This window comes from Myxine glutinosa, chromosome 11, assembly GCF_964187855.1.
Source record: "Myxine glutinosa chromosome 11, kmMyxGlut1.1, whole genome shotgun sequence".
Classification (NCBI taxonomy): Eukaryota; Metazoa; Chordata; class Myxini; order Myxiniformes; family Myxinidae; genus Myxine; species Myxine glutinosa.
The window spans coordinates 57,008,302-57,027,156 of record NC_136271.1 but is presented as its reverse complement, the minus strand read 5'-3'; the positions used below and the strand labels follow the sequence as shown (position 1 = coordinate 57,027,156).

General features: G+C 42.0%; 2 protein-coding genes across 2 annotated transcripts in view; one reads left to right on the top strand and one right to left on the bottom strand.

Moving 5' to 3' along the window:
- Positions 1 to 18,855, top strand: part of LOC137436697 (uncharacterized) — a 258,031-nt gene that overhangs the window by 31,644 nt on the left and 207,532 nt on the right. The window lies entirely within an intron of this gene.
- Positions 1 to 18,855, bottom strand: part of LOC137436695 (guanine nucleotide-binding protein G(i) subunit alpha-1) — a 167,678-nt gene that overhangs the window by 23,786 nt on the left and 125,037 nt on the right. Inside the window, exons 4-5 of the mRNA XM_068130696.2 lie at positions 9,029 to 9,186; positions 4,897 to 5,025 (exon numbers count right to left, since the gene is read on the bottom strand). Of these exons, the coding sequence (XP_067986797.1) occupies positions 4,897 to 5,025; positions 9,029 to 9,186 (287 nt within the window). The remainder of the gene's footprint in view (positions 1 to 4,896; positions 5,026 to 9,028; positions 9,187 to 18,855) is intronic.

Here is an 18,855-nt window from a genome sequence, read left to right as displayed (position 1 = left end):
TGTTTTGTGGATACAGTAAGGGGTAAGGGAGGGGCCATGTAGGTTACCTGGTGGGGGGGGGGGGGGGGGCGTACGGTAGGAACGTACCTGTCTCACCTGGTTCCCATGTGCCCCCAGTGTGCATCACCTTGTATTGCGTGCACTTTTGCGCCCTTACCACCTTACTCACTTGTCTGCTTCTTTTGTCTCCCACCTCCGAGGATCTGGCTTTGGGGTAGAGAGAGAGGAGAGAGAGGTGCTGGCTACGCAGTTGTGGGCCTGCACTTTCGCTGCTTGCTGCTTGGATCGATACACCATATGGACCGCAATGTTTGTGGCCACCCACAATGGACCGCAGTTCTTTTGCGGCCAAGCACCACCCGTGGAAGAACCTATGGGTCAACGTGGCACCTATGCCAAACAGGTGAACCACTCTTAGTTGGCCCCTGACGGCCACAATACAGAAATGGACGCGGTTGGCGCCTTTCTTGATTTTTTAAAGAAGTAAGAAGGCCAAGTGCACCACATGAAGGCAAGACCAGCGGCAGAACATCGGCCGGCTGCGACACCACACAATGATTTATAAACACTTTATTGGTGCACCGGATGGTGCTCACTGTGTGATGGGGTGGTGCTTGATGCTTGGAAGGGGTGCTCTGCACATTATTAAAGGCCGTAGGCCACAGAGCACTCGTGGGTTGGTGTATCGATGCTAGCATGCGTGCTCTCTCTATGCATAACATCTGCATGTGTTCCTCCAAAAACAGGTCCTGGATCGTAGTGTAAATATCAGCGTAGTCTTGTGTAAATAATGCTCCCTACCGGCTGTATGTTTAGTTTGAGGATTCTTTCCGGATTCGGTTATCCTGTGGGTGTGTTTCTGTGAGGAGAAGGGTGCAACGTCGCAGGGGGACATATTTACTCATTTGTGAATATCTGTAAAACTGTCGCACTCAGGGTAGAGTTAATAGTAGAGGGAACTACATTGCGTGCCACACTAAAGTAGGTAAAAATTTATCGGGTCGGGCCGCCCCGAGGGTAGAGAAGGGTGCAATGTTGCGAATATGGAATTTGGCCTCCATATCCGCTTGTAAATATTCCCCTATTTCCCCAATACTCCCCAACTATCCCCAATCCCCCATTCCCTAGTCCCATTGTCTGTAAACAACAATCAGTAGAGCCGACCTTCCCCTTTTTCCCCCATTAAATGTCGTGCCCAGGTCCACCGCATCTCACGTAGACAACTTTCGGACATCTTGCTAGTTATTCTCAGTCTATGTCAGTTAAGGACTCCTTTCCATTAATTCTGACTCTTCGTTGCACCAGAATGTGATTATATGGCACCAGTAGTGAGTTTAGGACCTTTCCCATACCTCCTTCCATCTTCTTCCCCAAACAACAACTACAACTACAACTACAACAACAATTACAACAACAACGACGCTGCGCGGGGGGGAGTGTGCGTCATCACACCGGCTCGGTTAGCCGCCATTGACAATGCGCGCCGGACCATGCGCTCCACGGGGTTACCACGAAGGGGCTCCTTGTCAGTCCCCCGTCGAGGGCGGAGCCGGTAACCCCCCCCCGCACGCACCCAATGAGAGGCGACGTGCCGATTCCATCTGGGGCGGAGCTAATGAGCCGAGGGCGTGTCACTCCCCGCCGGAGATACGAAGCGACTCACCGGATGTGAGGTCAGATGCGCCCCCAGCCTGGAGAGAGAAGTTGCCACGTACGAGCGCTGAATACCTCCCCGCATCTCTGGACCGGACCGAGTCGATTCTGACCTTTGAGCCCAGGTGCACCTGGAGCCATCGATCCTGCCTTTCCTAGCCATCAAACCCCGTGTGAGTCAGCCTTTTGTCCCGTTTATCTGTCGTCTGTTGGGAATAATATAAGAGTGTGTCTAAGTGCTTATCTTACTATGCTGTCCCTCTTGTAGTTGTAATCTAACCTTCCGTAACAATATAACCTCCTCCGGAGGTCTTGAGAACCGTATCCCTGGTGTCGCGTCATTTTAATCCCAGCCGTGTGTCTTTTCCTTCATTGATCTAGCGTAGCGCGATTAGTCAACGTTCGGGTATAATCGGGTAACTTGTGCAGACGTGGTCATACCAAACCGCTCGGTAAATAACATCTAAGCCACGTCTGTAACAATATATATATATATATATATATATATATATATATATATATATATATATATATACATCTGTCTGCATTTGTTCCTAATGCACGGCCACATCTTTTAAGTTACAAATACAACTTTGTGTTGGGGGTAACACAGGCTATGTGGCTGCGGCCTCATACAGGGGTTTGGTGTGGGGGAAGGGATGGTGAGTGGGGCGGGGCATAAATTTGCTATGTAAATGTGTACCGTATAGCGCCACCTGGTGGTGGTGGTTGAGGGTATTACCATTTCCTTTACCTGGGCAACGCTGTAAAGCACTCTTTGCACGAGTAAAATTGTCCTTCTTCCCCCCAACCCTGAGATGGAGGGGCCTGTCAACCCCCCCCCACACCCCAAAAAGATGTATGTTAGGAATATGTCTCTCCCCCTCGCTTCCTCTTCCTCCCACCCCCCTTCCCTTCTTCTCCCTCCCACCCCCTTCCCTTCCTCTCCCTCCCTCCTCACCACATCCCCTCCCTCCTCCTACCTTCCCCCTCCCCCTTCTAGCAGCAAGAGTCATGACGAATAATATAATTGGTCCGTCAGCGAAGTGACGTGTATGCTCTTGTAGTCATGTATAAATAATAAATCATATCTAATTAAGAGCAGAAACATTTTGTGGATTTTTTTTATTTCCCATTTTTGGGATTTGGGGTTGCATACCCTTCTAAAATTAATCATAGTATCCTAAAATAATTCTGTGGGAAATCGGGTGCTTTTGTCCAGTCTGTAATCGTATTTCCTATAAGCCACCTTACTATAGGCTGTCAATCAGTTTGAAATGGATAAATTTCTCATTATTTCCAGCCCTGCTGTTAAAACAAAAACAAAAGAAATTACGAGTAATGACGTAATTTTTCACTTAGAAGATACCGGTACCTGTAATGAGGGAACCCACAATTACCCTTTTTATTTTCACCTTCAAACTGTGTCCACCACATCTTGCCACTTTCACTGTAAAAATATTTAATTATTCATGACCTACTTTTAATTTCATTCAGCCCGGTTGGAAGTAGATACTTTGTCAAAGCATTTTCCATGCTAGATAAGGAAATGCCACCTGCCAGAATGCCATAACAAGCCACAATGCCACAGGATTGTTACCTCTGCCACAGAAGGTAGATGGAGGTTATGTTATCACCCCTGTCTGTCTGTCTGTCTGTCTGTGTGTTTGTTTGTTTGTTTGTTACTTGCAAAATCAGAAATTTTTCAAGTATATTGGTTGGTTGCGGTTGTTTGTCTGTCTGTCTGCCTGTTTGTTTTTCTGTCTGTCTGTCAATCGCCTACAGTTCACAAGTTTAAACCGATCGTCACGAACCTTAACCAGATGGAACCAGATGATGGCCTCTTGGTTTTGAGGTCAAAGGTCATCTTCGGGTCGAATTTCTAAAATTGCCATTTTTCACCCGATTGACTTGAAAATGAAATATCTTTTGCATATCGAGTCACTAAATAGGGAAACCAACTATTTTTGAGGTCAAAAGGTCAAAGGGCAACTCAACGTCAAACGTTCAAAATCAGCAATTTTCATCTGACTTGAAAATTAAATAGCAATTGCACAATTTCTCAATTAATTGGGAAACCAACTTTTTTTAAGGTCAAAAGGTCAAAGGTCAACTCAAGGTCAAACTTCGAAAATCATCAATTTTCATCAGAAAAATCATAAATTTTCATCCGATTGACCCGATCTTTGATTAAGATCATCAATTTTAATCTTAATGAAATGGACAATTTGATGTATCCATGGCAACTCTTTATTTTGTGGAGGCGTGGATTTTGCAAGTGTCGTGGTCTGTATGACGTCTTCTTGTTTGCTTGTTTGTGAACAGGATATCTTAAAACGTTGTGGATGGATTCGGACAAAATTTGGTGGTGGACAGGTTGGATGTGTGACAAGGATGAAATGATTATATTTTGGTGAAAATTCGAATCTGGATCTTTATCAGAGATTTTAAAAAAGTGATTCTTCACCATTGAGTGATAGGGCCAAAACCTATATTTAACATGGTACTTCAAAAAGTTGTGGACGGATTATGACAAAATTTTGTGGATGAGTTGGTTCGGTGACAAGAACAAGCCGATTCGATTTTGGTTCCGGTCCGAATCGAGATCCCTGGGATACAAAATGTAAACTGTTCAGCCAGGTGGAGGTATGCTCTCTACCGAGTGCCGTTCTAGTTGGAAATGTTTGATATTCCCATTCGGCTCACTGCTGTACAGCGGTTGTGCGGGTCTTAACCACAATGCCCCAGAGAGGATGTATATATTCAATATTTTCATATTGATAGGGAGATCACTATGTCTGCCTACATAGATATTGACCACGCTGTTTCTAGCAAGCCGTCTCTGGAGTAATGCAGGTTTTGAAGGTCCATTCTTTAGATACAGAGTATAGAAATTGCTTCTCAAATTTATCAGGATGTCCAGCATTCTTTATTTCCCAGGACATAAATGAGGATGTTTCTAATTGCGAGGGACAACAAAATGTTGCCAAGGAAGAACTGCGATGTTTTACCCTATCAATATAAACTCAATATTTTATAACATGTAAGCAGTAATCCACTAGTTGGCAAAAATCTTACACGATGTAAGATTAGCTCCTAAGCTAGGAGTTTGAATAAGTAGATAACCTTTAAATAAGCATGTTTGTATATGCATGTGCGTGTAATGCAAGTGAGTTAGTGTGTGTGAGCACATGAATCTCTTCACCTATCCCCCCTCCTCCTCCTCTCCAGTCAGATACTAACTTGAAATGCAGCTCTTTGAAGGTGAAATGTGTCTCCACAATGCCTGTGGTTTTGACTCGGGTCCGTAGCACATCCTGCTGGGTGGGAACATATCCTGGGTTTGAGATTCTGTCCAGATCATTGAGATAGCTGTTGGAAGAAAAACACAACAGAACAAGCACACAGTGAGAAATGCTTTGCAATACATGTCCCCTACCGGTCCCAATGAATGTTCTTGTTCCAAGCACTCACCAAGTGTGAGCTATATACCGTAGGACAAATTTCATACCAAATAATTTAAAAAATGACAAAATGCCCTGAAAGTCGATCTTGTTCTGTAATTTATCATAATAAAGCTATGCACCAAGTTTCAATTGAATATGTTGGAGGGTATGGGGAAAAAAGTCTGGAAAACCACAGGTGGGATGGACGGACAGACAGATGGAGAGCAAACCATTGGGTAGACAACAATAACAAGCCGATTCGATTTTGGGTCAGGTCCGGTGTCGCGAAATAAATCCGCCCCCGTATAAACTCTCCCCCCGGCGAATCTGTACCAGTATAAACTCGCCCCCCGGCGGATACGTTTCTCGCCCCCATCAGAATAGAATCGCCCCCCATTCTCGTTTGTGGATATATCAATATACATATGGAAATATTGGTTTACAAGAGGGGACGTGATAAAAGTACTACATTATATTGTTTGGGGAATTGATTGAGTGCGGACTTACACATTTTCTCAATCTTTTTAAGACATACTTGAACACTTGATATAGTAATTATTGATAGATTTTTATTGGTTTATTTTTTATTTTGGTTATGGTTTTATGGTTTTATGGTTATTTTATGGTTGGTTTTATGGTTTTATGGTTATTTTATGGTTATTTTTATGGTTATTTATGGTTATTTTTGGTTATTTTATGTTATTTTATATGGTTTTATGGTTATTTTATGGTTATTTTTATGGTTATTTATGGTTATTTTAGGGTTCTTTTATGTTATTTTATGTTATTTTTGGTTATTTTTATAGTTATTTTTATGGTTATTTTGGGTTATTTTAATGGTTATTTATGGTTATTTTATGGTTATTTTTTGTTCTTTTATGTTATTTTATGGTTATTTTTAATTGGTTATTTTATGGTTATTTTTATGGTTATTTTCTGGTTATTTTTTGTTATTTTTATAGTTATTTTTATGGTAATTTATGGTTATTTTTATGGTTATTGTATGGTTATTTTATGTTATTTTATGTTATTTATGGTTATTTTTGGTTATTTTATGTTCTTTTATGTGGTTTTATGGTTATTGTATGGTTATTTTATGTTATTTTATGTTATTTTTGGTTATTTTATGTTCTTTTATATGGTTTTATGGTTATTTTATGGTTATTTTTATGGTTATTTTCATGGTTATTTTATGGTTATTTTATGGTTATTTTAATGGTTATTTATGTTATTTTATATGGTTTTATGGTTATTTTTATGGTTATTTAATGTTATTTTTATGTTATTTTTGGTTATTTTTATGGTTATTCATGGTTATTTTTATGGTTATTTATGGTTATTTTATGGTTATTTCTGGTTATTTTATGTTATTTATGGTTATTTTTATGGTTATTTATGGTTATTTTATGGTTATTTTTGGTTATTTTATGTTATTTTATGTTATTTTATATGGTTTTATGGTTATTTTATGGTTTTTATGGTTGTATGGTTATTTTATGGCTATTTTAATGGTTATTTTAATGGTTATTTTTATGGTTATTTTTGGTTATTTTATGTTATTTTATATGGTTTTATGGTTATTTTATGGTTATTTTTGGTTATTTTATGTTATTTTATGTTATTTTAGGTTATTTTTATGGTTATTTTTATGGTTATTTTATGGTTATTTTTGGTTATTTTATGTTATTTTATATGGTTTTATGGTTATTTTATGGTTATTTTTGGTTATTTTATGTTATTTTATGTTATTTTTGGTTATTTTTATGGTTATTTATGGTTATTTATGGTTATTGTATGGTCATTTTATGGTTATTTTTATGGTTATTTTTATGGTTATTTTTGGTTATTTTTATGGTTATTTTTGGTTATTTTAATGGTTATTTATGGTTATTTGGGTTATTTTATGGTTATTTATGGTTATTTATGGTTATTGTATGGTCATTTTATGGTTATTTTTATGGTTATTTTATGATTACTTGGGTTATTTTATGTTTTTTATGGTTATTTATGGTTATTTATGGTTAATTTATGGTTATTGTTATTTATTTTTATGGTTATTATGGTTTTATTTTTATTGGGTTACATCAATATTCAGTTGCTCTAGTTGTCGATTAATTGTAAAATATCTCTTCCACAATCACCAAGAGCCCCACAATATTTGTTACACTTTTTTCCAAGTTTGAATATCTGCTGAAACATGTACATATATATTATGAGGGGGCGATTTTGTCAAGGGGGAGAGTCTATTTCGTGGCAGGTGGGCGAATCTATTTCGAGGGGGGCGAATCTGTACTGGTACAGATTCTGTACTGGTACAGAAAAGATCTGTACTGGTACAGAATTGCGGGGGCAGATCTGTTTCGGGGGCGGATCTGTTTCGTGACACCGGATCTAGATCCGTGGGATATGAAACATACTGTTCAGACTGGCCGAAGTATGAGCTCTACCGAGTGCCATTCCAGTTCATGTTATATATGCACTGAGGAAGGTGGTGTTGTTACCAGTAGACACTTTGTGGACTAATGTAAATTGTTTGCAACTTCCTATCAAACAGGGTCAGGCAGAGATGGGAGGAAAAGCGATGTTGCCAAACCAGGTCAGGCCTAGCTAAGAACGATGATGCCAACATTATACCTACACGATAATGGCGGTAATGGGGACCAAGAAAGTCAGAGCTCTGAGGGCTGTGGGAATGCTTGCTCTGAGGACACCAGACAGCCAATCGCCAGGCTTGGCAGGCGCGTCCATTGGCGGGTTCATGAGGAGGGATAGAATTGGGAAGCACAGACACAAAGGGGCAGTTACGGAGAGTTTGTGTGATCGCAGAGAGTTGTGGTGAGCCGCCATGAGCTGGAGCGAGTGGCAATGTGCCCGAAACCGTGCCCCAAGTTCGCACCGAGATCATGCTGGCGCACAGCTACGAGGACCTCAAACCAAGGCTACAGAACCTCTCTTAAAATCCTGGCCTGTTCCCTATTGTTCAGTAAATTTGTGAGTGGCAGCCTTAGTGGGGTATAGTCTCCTTCTAATATAAGTTTGTGTCATCTCCCCCCCCCCCCTCCTTTTTTATGTTGTCATTTATGCCCTGGATCTGTCTGAGTCCTACTGTTTTTACTCCCCGTTTCATTCATTATTTAAGTACATCATTTTATCACAAGAACGAGGACATGTTCACCATCTCTTTCCATCTCCCACATATGAGAAACCATTTCAGCAATTAATTGGCAACCCCGGAGGAGATACAAATTGGATAAAGCTTATTCCTTTTTGTCAGAATAATAAATAATATAAAAGAGCTGGAAATCTGCAATCTGCCGGCTTTCATTAATTCGGCCCATCATCAAGAATAAATATTGGCGTGGCAGTTTGGCATTAGCCAGGACCGTCAACGAGATGGTATGTTCAAGTCAGAATGCTGCCTGGCAGGCCATACACTCAACTGCCAACGGTAATACCTCACAAATTCAAAGAACGAAAGCCTCGTGAGGCTGAATCAAAGTTAGTTCCCTCAACCAAGATCCACTCCACCGTAGCATCATGATTGTGTTGAGCGTATGGTCGCACACGCGCAGATTGTGGGACATAGGAAGCAGGTGGCCAGAACTCGGACTCAAGCTCAAGCAAAATGAGGAAGAAAATTCCTGTTAATATGCAGTTTGGTGTTCCCATAAGAGTTGACACAATATTCCGAATGTCGTTTCACAGATATTTGGCAATGTAAGGATTTAGCAGATAGTTTTAATGAAGCATGACATCGTCAACAAAGGTTCTTCATTTGTATATATAAAAAAATAGTTGCAGATGCTTTTGGCTATGATTTGTCTGTCTCTAAGTTCTTCTTCATCATCATCATCATCATCATCATCATCCTGGATTAGACAGGATTTCCTTGCAATTAGCAACATCATGGCAATGCACCCGGCACTCACTAGGCCGCAGAGTCGTTCAGCTGGTACTCGCGTGCACGAGCAAAGCACTCTTGTACGCTCGTGTCTGCCCAAAGCCGCTTGATGATGCGAGAGAGCTCCGGGGAGAGAACACCCTCCTCCGCAGAGCTGGCCAATTCATACAACTGCCTTGCATCATCCTGGGCAAAAGGAGGAATAGCGACACAAAAAAAAAAAATCATAAATTTATATATATACAGTATATATCTAGAGTCACGTGAAAAAGTAAGTACACCCCATGTAAAGTTTTGACATTTTCAACATATTTCAACATACAGATATTTGATCTTCATTTCAACAATATTGATAGATAAAGGTGATATAATATGACAAATATCATGAAACATTTACATTTTGTAGTCCATTGTATAATTTAAATAAACATAAATGCAAATTTCGCATGTGGAAAAAGTAAGTACTACTACGAAAAAGACGTCCGCGTCTGATTTAATCTCCCGATTATATATATATATATATATATATATATATATATATATATATATATATATATATATATATATATATATATATATATATATATGTATATATATTTAACCAGAGTAGCACACTGACCCGATGATATGACGCTGACGTCATGCACATAAATTATACCCCACATCACCTCCAGACTAGGAGGCATCCATGTGGTACTCAAGTATGCACATACTGAGATTAAAGCTCTATAGTCACAAATAGACAAAGGCAGAGATGTCGATCTCGATTTCGCCTTCATTATGGGCCTTATGAGGCCTGCCTTTTTTACAATAAAAAAGGTAAAAAATCAAACATTTAAACAGCGTTGGACATGCACCTTGACCCCATGACAAAAGCACAAAGTCTACCAAGACCGTCCCATTGGCATACACATGCACCTCAACCCAAAGGCTGAAGCACATGGTCAATCAAAACACATGCGCCCTGACCCCGAAGGGCCAGAATGCATGGTCATACAATTGGACCCCTCCTCCATTGGAGTGAGTCCTCACGACTTCAACACCATGCCGTCCCGAAGAGGGCTTATTTTTCCCTCATCAGGACAACATACTGCAAATTGTTGATTTGTGACCGAACTAAGCCGCTAATAAACACAGATTGAACCCCCTAACTTGACGAGGAAGCAAGGCACAGATTGAGTCTCACCCCAGCAATTGCTGCGCAACCTGTTAGCAACAAGTATCGCCTGCCACGCGGACACATTGTCTCTGCCCTGCTCTTCAATAAGTACACCCCATGTAAAGTTTTGACTTTTTCAACATATTTCAACATACAGCTATTTGATCTTCATTTCAACATAATTGATAGATAAAGGTGATATAATATAACAAATATCATGAAACATTTACATTTTGTAGTCCATTGTATAATTTAAATAAACATAAATGCAAATTTCGCATGTGGAAAAAGTAAGTACACCCTTGGCTCTAATAGGTGGTATTGGCCCCTTTGGCAGAAACAACCTCAAGTAGGCGTTTCTTATAACTGTCTACCAGTCTCTGACATCGACTGGGAGAAATTTTTGCCCACTCCTCCATGCAGAATTCTTTCAGCTGTACGATGTTTGAGGGGTTTCTTGCATGCACAACTCGTTTCAAATACCCCCACAACATCTCGATGGGATTTAGATCTGGGCTTTGACTTGGCCATTCCAGAACCCTCCATTTCTTTCTTTTCAGCCATTCCTTGGTGGATTTACTGGTATGTTTAGGGTCATTGTCATGTTGCAAGGTCCACCTTCGGTTGAGCTTCAACTTTCCGACAGATGGCCTCACGTTATCCTCAAGCACCCTCTGGTACAATGAAGAATTCAGAGTGGATTATATGATGGTGAGCTGCCCAGGCCCTGATGCAGCAAAGCTGCCCCAAACCATAATATTTCCACCAACATGCTTTACAGTTGGTATCAGGTTCTTGTGGTCAAATGCTGTCTTTGGTTTTCGTCAAACATGTATTCTGGTACTGTGGCCAAACAGCTCTACCTTTGACTCATCTGTCCAGAGCACATTGTTCCAGAAGTGCTGGTCTTTGCCTCGGTGTTCATTGGCAAACTTTAGTCTTGCCCGGATGTTCTTTCTGGACAGCAAAGGTTTCCCCCTGGCACACCTCCCATGTAGATCAAATTTGTGCAGCCTCTTTCTTTTGGTAGACTCATGCACTTTGACATCAACAGTGGCAAGAGCTACCTGTGGGTCCCGTGATGACATTCTGGGGTTCTTAGAGACTTCTTTCAGCATCTTGCGGTCTGCTCTCGGGCTGAACTTGCTGGGGCGGCCTGGCCTGAACAAGTTGGCAGTTGTTAGGAATCTTCTTCACTTGTAGATGATCTTCCGGACAGTTGAATGATTGATTTCAAATTGTTTGGAGATCTTTTTAAATCCCTTCCCAGACTCGTAGGCATCTATAACCTTCTTTCCGAAGGCCTCAGAGAGCTCTTTTGATCTCGGCATGGTGACGCCACACACTTCAACAACAAAGAGCAAACCAAACGAAATGTCTGAGGTTTAAATAAGACAGGTTCCTCCAAGATCCTCTCTAACGATGTTCTAATCATTTGCACCTGAGCTGGTGCACCTGATTCTAATTTTAGGTGTTTGAAGTAGTGATAAATGTAGGGGTGTACTTACTTTTTCCACATGCGAAATTTGCATTTATGTTTATTTAAATTATACAATGGACTACAAAATGTAAATGTTTCATGATATTTGTTATATTATTTCACCTTTATCTATCAATATTGTTGAAATGAAGATCAAATAGCTGTATGTTGAAATATGTTGAAAAAGACAAAACTTTACATGGGGTGTCCTTACTTTTTCACATGACTGTATATATATATATATATATATATATATATATATATATATATATATATATATATATATATATATATATATATATATATATGTCACTATGCGACCTTCATATCAACAGTGGAGAACCGCCAGCAAGGTGTCCCATACAGCTACTGCTGCACCTTGCTGGGAGCGATAAGCACCGCCTGCCACGCGGTGACGTTATCTCTGGTATCCACTCATCATATGGAGTCGACCTGGTTGCGGTTGGGAGTTACTAATAATGGTATCTGTAATCTGGTTCTCCAACCTAATGAGCGGACAACATGACGTCATCACCATGCACGTCCGCCTTGCCTGCAAAGTTCCAGAGGAACCATCCAGCAGTGCGTCATTACGGATTATAAATACAGATACTGTCACAAGTGCATGCAAAACTCACAGTTACCGACCTGGTTTCGCCCTTGTTGGGGCTTCATCAGGGCAACGCAGTGAGGCTTTCCATACACTTGTAACTCTGTGACCCTTTCGGTTTTTATATCAGTCACTATGCGACCTTCATATCATCAGTGGAGAACCGCCAGCAAGGTGTCCCATACAGCTGCTGCTGCACCTTGCTGGGAGCGATAAGCACCGCCTGCCACGCGGTGACGTTATCTCTGGTATCCACTCATCATATGGAGTCGACCTGGTTGCGGTTGGGAGTTACTAATAATGGTATCTGTAATCTGGTTCTCCAACCTAATGAGCGGACAACATGACGTCATCACCATGCACGTCCGCCTTGCCTGCAAAGTTCCAGAGGAACCATCCAGCAGTGCGTCATTACGGATTATAAATACAGATACTGTCACAAGTGCATGCAAAACTCACAGTTAAAGGCAGACGTTTCAACAATATTGAAAGATAAAGGCGGACGTGCATGGCGATGACGTCATGTTGTCCGCTCATTAGGTTGGAGAACCAGATTACAGATACCATTATTAGTAACTCCCAACCGCAACCAGGTCGACTCCATATGATGAGTGGATACCAGAGATAACGTCACCGCGTGGCAGGCGGTGCTTATCGCTCCCAGCAAGGTGCAGCAGCAGCTGTATGGGACACCTTGCTGGCGGTTCTCCACTGATGATATGAAGGTCGCATAGTGACTGATATAAAAACCGAAAGGGTCACAGAGTTACAAGTGTATGGAAAGCCTCACTGCGTTGCCCTGATGAAGCCCCAACAAGGGCGAAACCAGGTCGGTAACTGTGAGTTTTGCATGCACTTGTGACAGTATCTGTATTTATAATCCGTAATGACGCACTGCTGGATGGTTCCTCTGGAACTTTGCAGGCAAGGCGGACGTGCATGGCGATGACGTCATGTTGTCCGCTCATTAGGTTGGAGAACCAGATTACAGATACCATTATATATATATATATATATATATATATATATATATATATATATATATATATATATATATATATATATATATATATATATATATGTCAGCCATTAAGGTTTAAACTAAATGACTCAATTGATCATAACATCTGAAATTATATATAATGCTTCTGAAAACTGATTTGAACTCAACTGCAGGCAGAGGTGAGTGGACAAAAAGTGGTTTCGAGGCTCGACGTGCAGGGTGGATCCTTAGCCTAGTAAATTAGTCCTTGAATGAATGTGCCAAACAGTAGATAAAATGCTCTCGACCCACGTACAGGAAAAAGATGTCATCCAAACGCCTCCTTCACAAAGGGAATAATTAATTATATATCTTCGTAGTGTTTAGTATGTCTCCTAAACCAAGGACGTATCCAATCTTCATCTACCATTTAGCCTAGTGTATAAGAATATTTACTTCGGCCTGCGCTCGGGTCTGATATGTTTAGATAGATAGCCAAAAAAAGCGTAGCCTATCATTATGCTTACATCTTGTTGTCTAAATTTGACCTTCTATAGGACGGGACAATGGGAGGTGTTGTCCTTATTGCCCAGTAGTGCTATGTCTTTAGCGCAGATTCTTGTCTAATATTTTGCTATAAATGAAATGCCTTTCCACTTATTTTTCAGCGAGTGTCTTGAGGAATTGTCCGCTGCGTGTAGGCGGTACATTCTCGAGCCTCGCTCCACACGTGTGTATATAATCGATTTTATTAAACATTGTTGTTCTTCTTCCTCTGATTCTTCTTCTTCTTCCTTCCCCTTGAGGTCTTCGATCTCGACAATTTTGGTGTCAGAAGTGGGATACATCCAAGTGTGCAGACGAGGTGGATCCTCACGTTCCAGGTCGGGAGGGAGGCCTGCCGGCATCTAATTTGGTGGGTACGCATTTTTGCACCTCGAAATTGAAGCCTCCCGCCTTACTTTGGATGTGTGGACCTCTGTCGGCTGTACCACCTGGCTTGCATTCCGAACCAAATTTAGTTTAAACCAGAGCAGCAGTGGGTAATGAATCGATTATACAGGGCGCCCGGGATAAGGAGGGGTATCCCTCAGGTAAGCTTCCTCTGTGGGAAGCAGGTAGACCCATATGTGGGTGATAGATAATAGGTATTAAGTTACTCCGGCGTGAGAACTGCGTTTAAGGTTAGGAATCGGGGGGCGACCCGATCTTAGGACTACCAGGAGGGACTAGCCCAAGAAAGGTAGAATAATGAGTATTTTAAGTTAAGCTACGCACTGGATGTGTTAGAGTTCACAGGTAAGTAGGATTGAAGTGTGCATGAGTGTGCATGAATTTATACTGTATTGTGTATAAGGGAATGAATGATCTGTCATTGCAGCGTGTATTTGTGTTTATTGTGTGTGTGTCATTGATGTGTGTCATTGACTGACAAGGGATTCCCCAAATTGCCTACGGGCGTTGGGCAATCCGGATGAGTAAAATTGGCAGGGAATAATGAGAATATTATGGAGAGCATGTGTAGACAGGGCTTTAAAACAAGTGTTCAATTACATCCCCACATTAACGGCTCTCCAGATGTAGCAAGGGAGAATGGGAGTGAAAGTCAAAAATAATAGGCTGTCAACCGACCGGGTGTTTATTCAACGGCATGGCCGGGGCTTGTATTTGGCCGATTTGGGATGGCAGAATGCGTTGAATGAAGACAAGAATGACATGTGATGCTGACATGAGTCCAATCGGAAGAATGGATGGTTATGGTTTCACCGGTCCGTTTATCTGTCTGTCTGTCCGGACACGGAGCTCTTGGGGAGAGCCAGAATGGGTTGGGTTGACCAAGATGAATGTGGACAATATATTAATTGTCTATATTAATCTATTAATCTCTGTATATTAATCTGTAAAAATATATTAATCTCTGTGTGTGTGTGTCCGTATTTGTCTGGCTTTCTGGCTGTCTATGGAGTCATGTCTCTGAACACTGATTTTGAGGGAGTTGCTGGTGCGGACCAAAGCGGTGTCCGCGGTATCTACTGGGGGTCGAAGGTCACTCCCTCTGTGTCTGCAGACTTGTCGTTCGGCAGTGTCGAAAGACAGGTTCGATTGTCGGTCTGTCTGCTTGATTTTCGGGTCTCACTCTGAGTATATGGCATATACTCTGAGTATACGGTCGTTTTCTGTTTTGTGCTTTAATGGTGGTTGATTTGACTTCCCTGAAAGGGGGACTGAAAATGCTTTGATTTTTTCGTGGATTGCCCATTGGGCATGTTTAGGATTTAATAGAGTGGTGGAGTTCTGTGAAATATGATGACGTTGTCTTATGGACACTTTGTGAGTGACTAGACACGTGCCTGGAAGGGGAAATTGTATTCATAACTCATGTGGGTTGTGTCTGAAGAAAAGGTTTAAAGTAAGTGTGAAGAAGGTCATGGAAAGTGCGAAGATGCTAAAGAAAAGTCGAATTAGATGGATCATTTGTCAATGACAAGTGACTTTGCAAGGTTTGCTAAGAAAGGGAGGGGAAAAGATTATAAAAGTTGATGGAAAAGACGGGAAATAAAGAAAAGTGGTTAGTTATGGACTGTTGTTTTGTGATAAGAAGGTGATTGGGGGCTGGTGAAGATTGGATCACGGCTCTGCAGACCAGGTGAACAGAACTCCATCAGGAGTGGGTATATGGGAATCACACCAATTAAATTATTGCTCAAAGGGAGGTGATAGAGCAAAATAAAAAAGATTGTCATGTGGACCGCAAGGCTAACCCCGCTCTTGCAGGGAAATGGTTTTGGGAGGCTAGTTATTTTTCAGATAATTTTTCCAGTGGGTTTATACTGATGTGAAATTCGCGTATCTAGGAAGGAAAGGAAAAAATTGTCCAGGTATTGATAGGATAACAGTGAAATTTTGAAGTGAAGTGAAGGATAACAGTGAAGAGTTAGTGTGTTCGTTGCGATTTTTGGGAATGGCAGGGTACTGTCGTACATGGATGATGGACCGACTGCGGAAAACGCCAGTAAGGCGTCGATACAATGTTGAACACCGAACGGTCCATGTGTTGAACAACAATGAAGGGTTCATAATTAATTTGGCACCTCAAGACAGACGTTCCGACATCCGCACCTACAGAGTTCGATGTAATACAATTACAAGCCGCGGCCTCAAACGTAGAACATCAAAAATTGGATTAAATTGGGAGCTCAACGCCCCGCAGAAGGACAAATGTGGACGATTAATGACAAACCCGTGGCACCGCGAGCTTTATTGCCATGGTTGGCACGCATGGCGCATCCAAATGGCCATGTGTGCCATAGGGGGGTGAGGTGATGAGGCAGGTCACTTCCACCTGGGCAGCACCAGGCCTTTCGACTGTGGTTACCATGGTCTGTCGCTCGTGCGCTATATGTCAACGGTATCGGCGCCAGTGGATATGGCAGCCCTTGAATTACCTATCATGGATGACATGTTTTTAAAGTTTTGCATAGGTCTATCCCATGTGGCACGCAGCATACATGAACGCGTTCGGGAGGCCCTACCGGAGCCAACAAGCAAGCCTATCCACACCGTCGAGGCAGGAGATTACGTGCTGGTGAAGCATTTCACCCGTAAGACTGCGCTCGAACAAAGTTGGACGGGGCCATACCAAGTTCTTCTGATCACACCAACAGCGGTGTTTTGGTGAGGGCAAGTCGTCCTGGGTACATGCCACACATTGTAAGTTGGCCATACCCACAAACACAGACACCTCAAACGCACCACCACAGATCGAGGATGCTGCACCACCGCCTGTTAGGGGTGGCAATCACACTTAGTTTAATTTACAGCTTTGCCAGCACTGGGGACACGAGGGCATGGGCGAACACGGAGACATATGTATATGGCGACCAAACTGTTAAGGTCTACCGGCAGAGAGTTATCTGGGGTCAGAGGATAAATATACCCTGCTGCCATGTAAAGGAAGATGTATGGACACGGATAATGTGGAGGGTGTTGTACACAGACTCACATGGAAGGAAGACAGGTTTTGCTGCCCTCAGTCGTTTGAAGCAAGTGCCACGACAAGGCGGCGCACCAATAGTAAACATGGCCAGGCCGGGTTACAAATGGGAAAAGGACTCGAACAATTTAACCACGCATGTATTACTGAACAGCGGCACTACTCTATTACTACAATGTGAATTCATGACCTCCCCCTACGATTATAGGCCACCATGCATTTCACACATATTAATTCCGCACCCACGGATCGAAAGCAAGAAAAAGCCAAAGGAAAATACGTATTGGACTGTGACCCGTGCAATGGCGAAAGTACAGAACCAATCACGGTGTTGGGTGTGCATGCATTTTCCCCACACCAGTACGACAGGGATAGAAATGGTAGTGCTACCCCTGTCCCTACGAGATATGTGCTCAGGACCCTTGCGTACCCCATGTCTGACCACAACCTTGGAACTGATAGGCCCAAATCTACCCAGCAGTGTGTTCCCGGGAGTTTCGATATACCCCACCCATTAAGCAGGCTTTGTTAGACAAACCACCTGATCCAGTCTGGGTGACAGAGCAAAAGGGACGGGTGTGTCTTATAGGAAAGGGACACGTTCATATGGGAACCTCGGAATGCACCCATACCCTGCCATCCGACACCAGATGGAGAGAAAAGGAAGGCCCCCTTGTAATAACCATAGATGACCAAGCCCAGCATAACGTAACCAAGCTAACCATATCTTGGGGGACACCAAGCGCCACCCGCGTTGAGATCGGTAAATGCATGGCCTCGGCCCTTATCCCACCCCATGGAGTAATGTTTATTTGCGGAAATAAAGCATATCCATACCTACCCGAACAGTGGGGAGGGACTTGTTATCTGGGATCCATTTTTCCCAAGGTAAATTTGGTAAATCATGTATTATTAAATGTAGGGAAGATGATTAAAAGGAAGGAATTTTCGGAAATTGGTGAAAGTAAATATGGCATTTGAATTTCCAGACACGACACAGGAAATGCGGCTATGAATAAGCCAACCATCTGAGAGATAAGGTAACTAAATGCCAATTAGTGGGACGGGGGGCTAGGAATTGATCATGGTGTGTGTAAGAAAGTATTTTTCAGGATGGACGATGAAGAAATCGCCGTTGGAAAACCATGATCTTGACCACAGAGGCCGTCGATCTGAATGGGTCCTTCAACAAGGCAGATGTGACCAGCGCTTCAGAATTTTGTATTGATTTTTGTGATGACTGTGAAAATCCCTTGTGGGAACTGGCTACTGGCTGATGCCTGCATCGATGTTTGAGATGATTGTAATACTTGTGTTGAAAATCCCTTGCGTGTACTGGCTAACGCCTCTTATGTATTATGAATGATTGGCAAATAGATAGTCTCGCATTAGTAATGGAACGAATTGGAAACGAAACCTGAATCGCAGAACTACAATTGGAAAACGAATTAATGCATATGCAAACGATGGTGATGCAGAATCAAGTGGTTTTGGATATGTTGTTGGCAGAAAAGGAAGGAGTATATGGGGTGATCGATGAACCTATTTGATGCTTGGGATTCTGATAATGATTATGATTTTAGTTGGGATGATTATATCTGTGATTTAGAAAGTGTACGTTCTTTTAAAA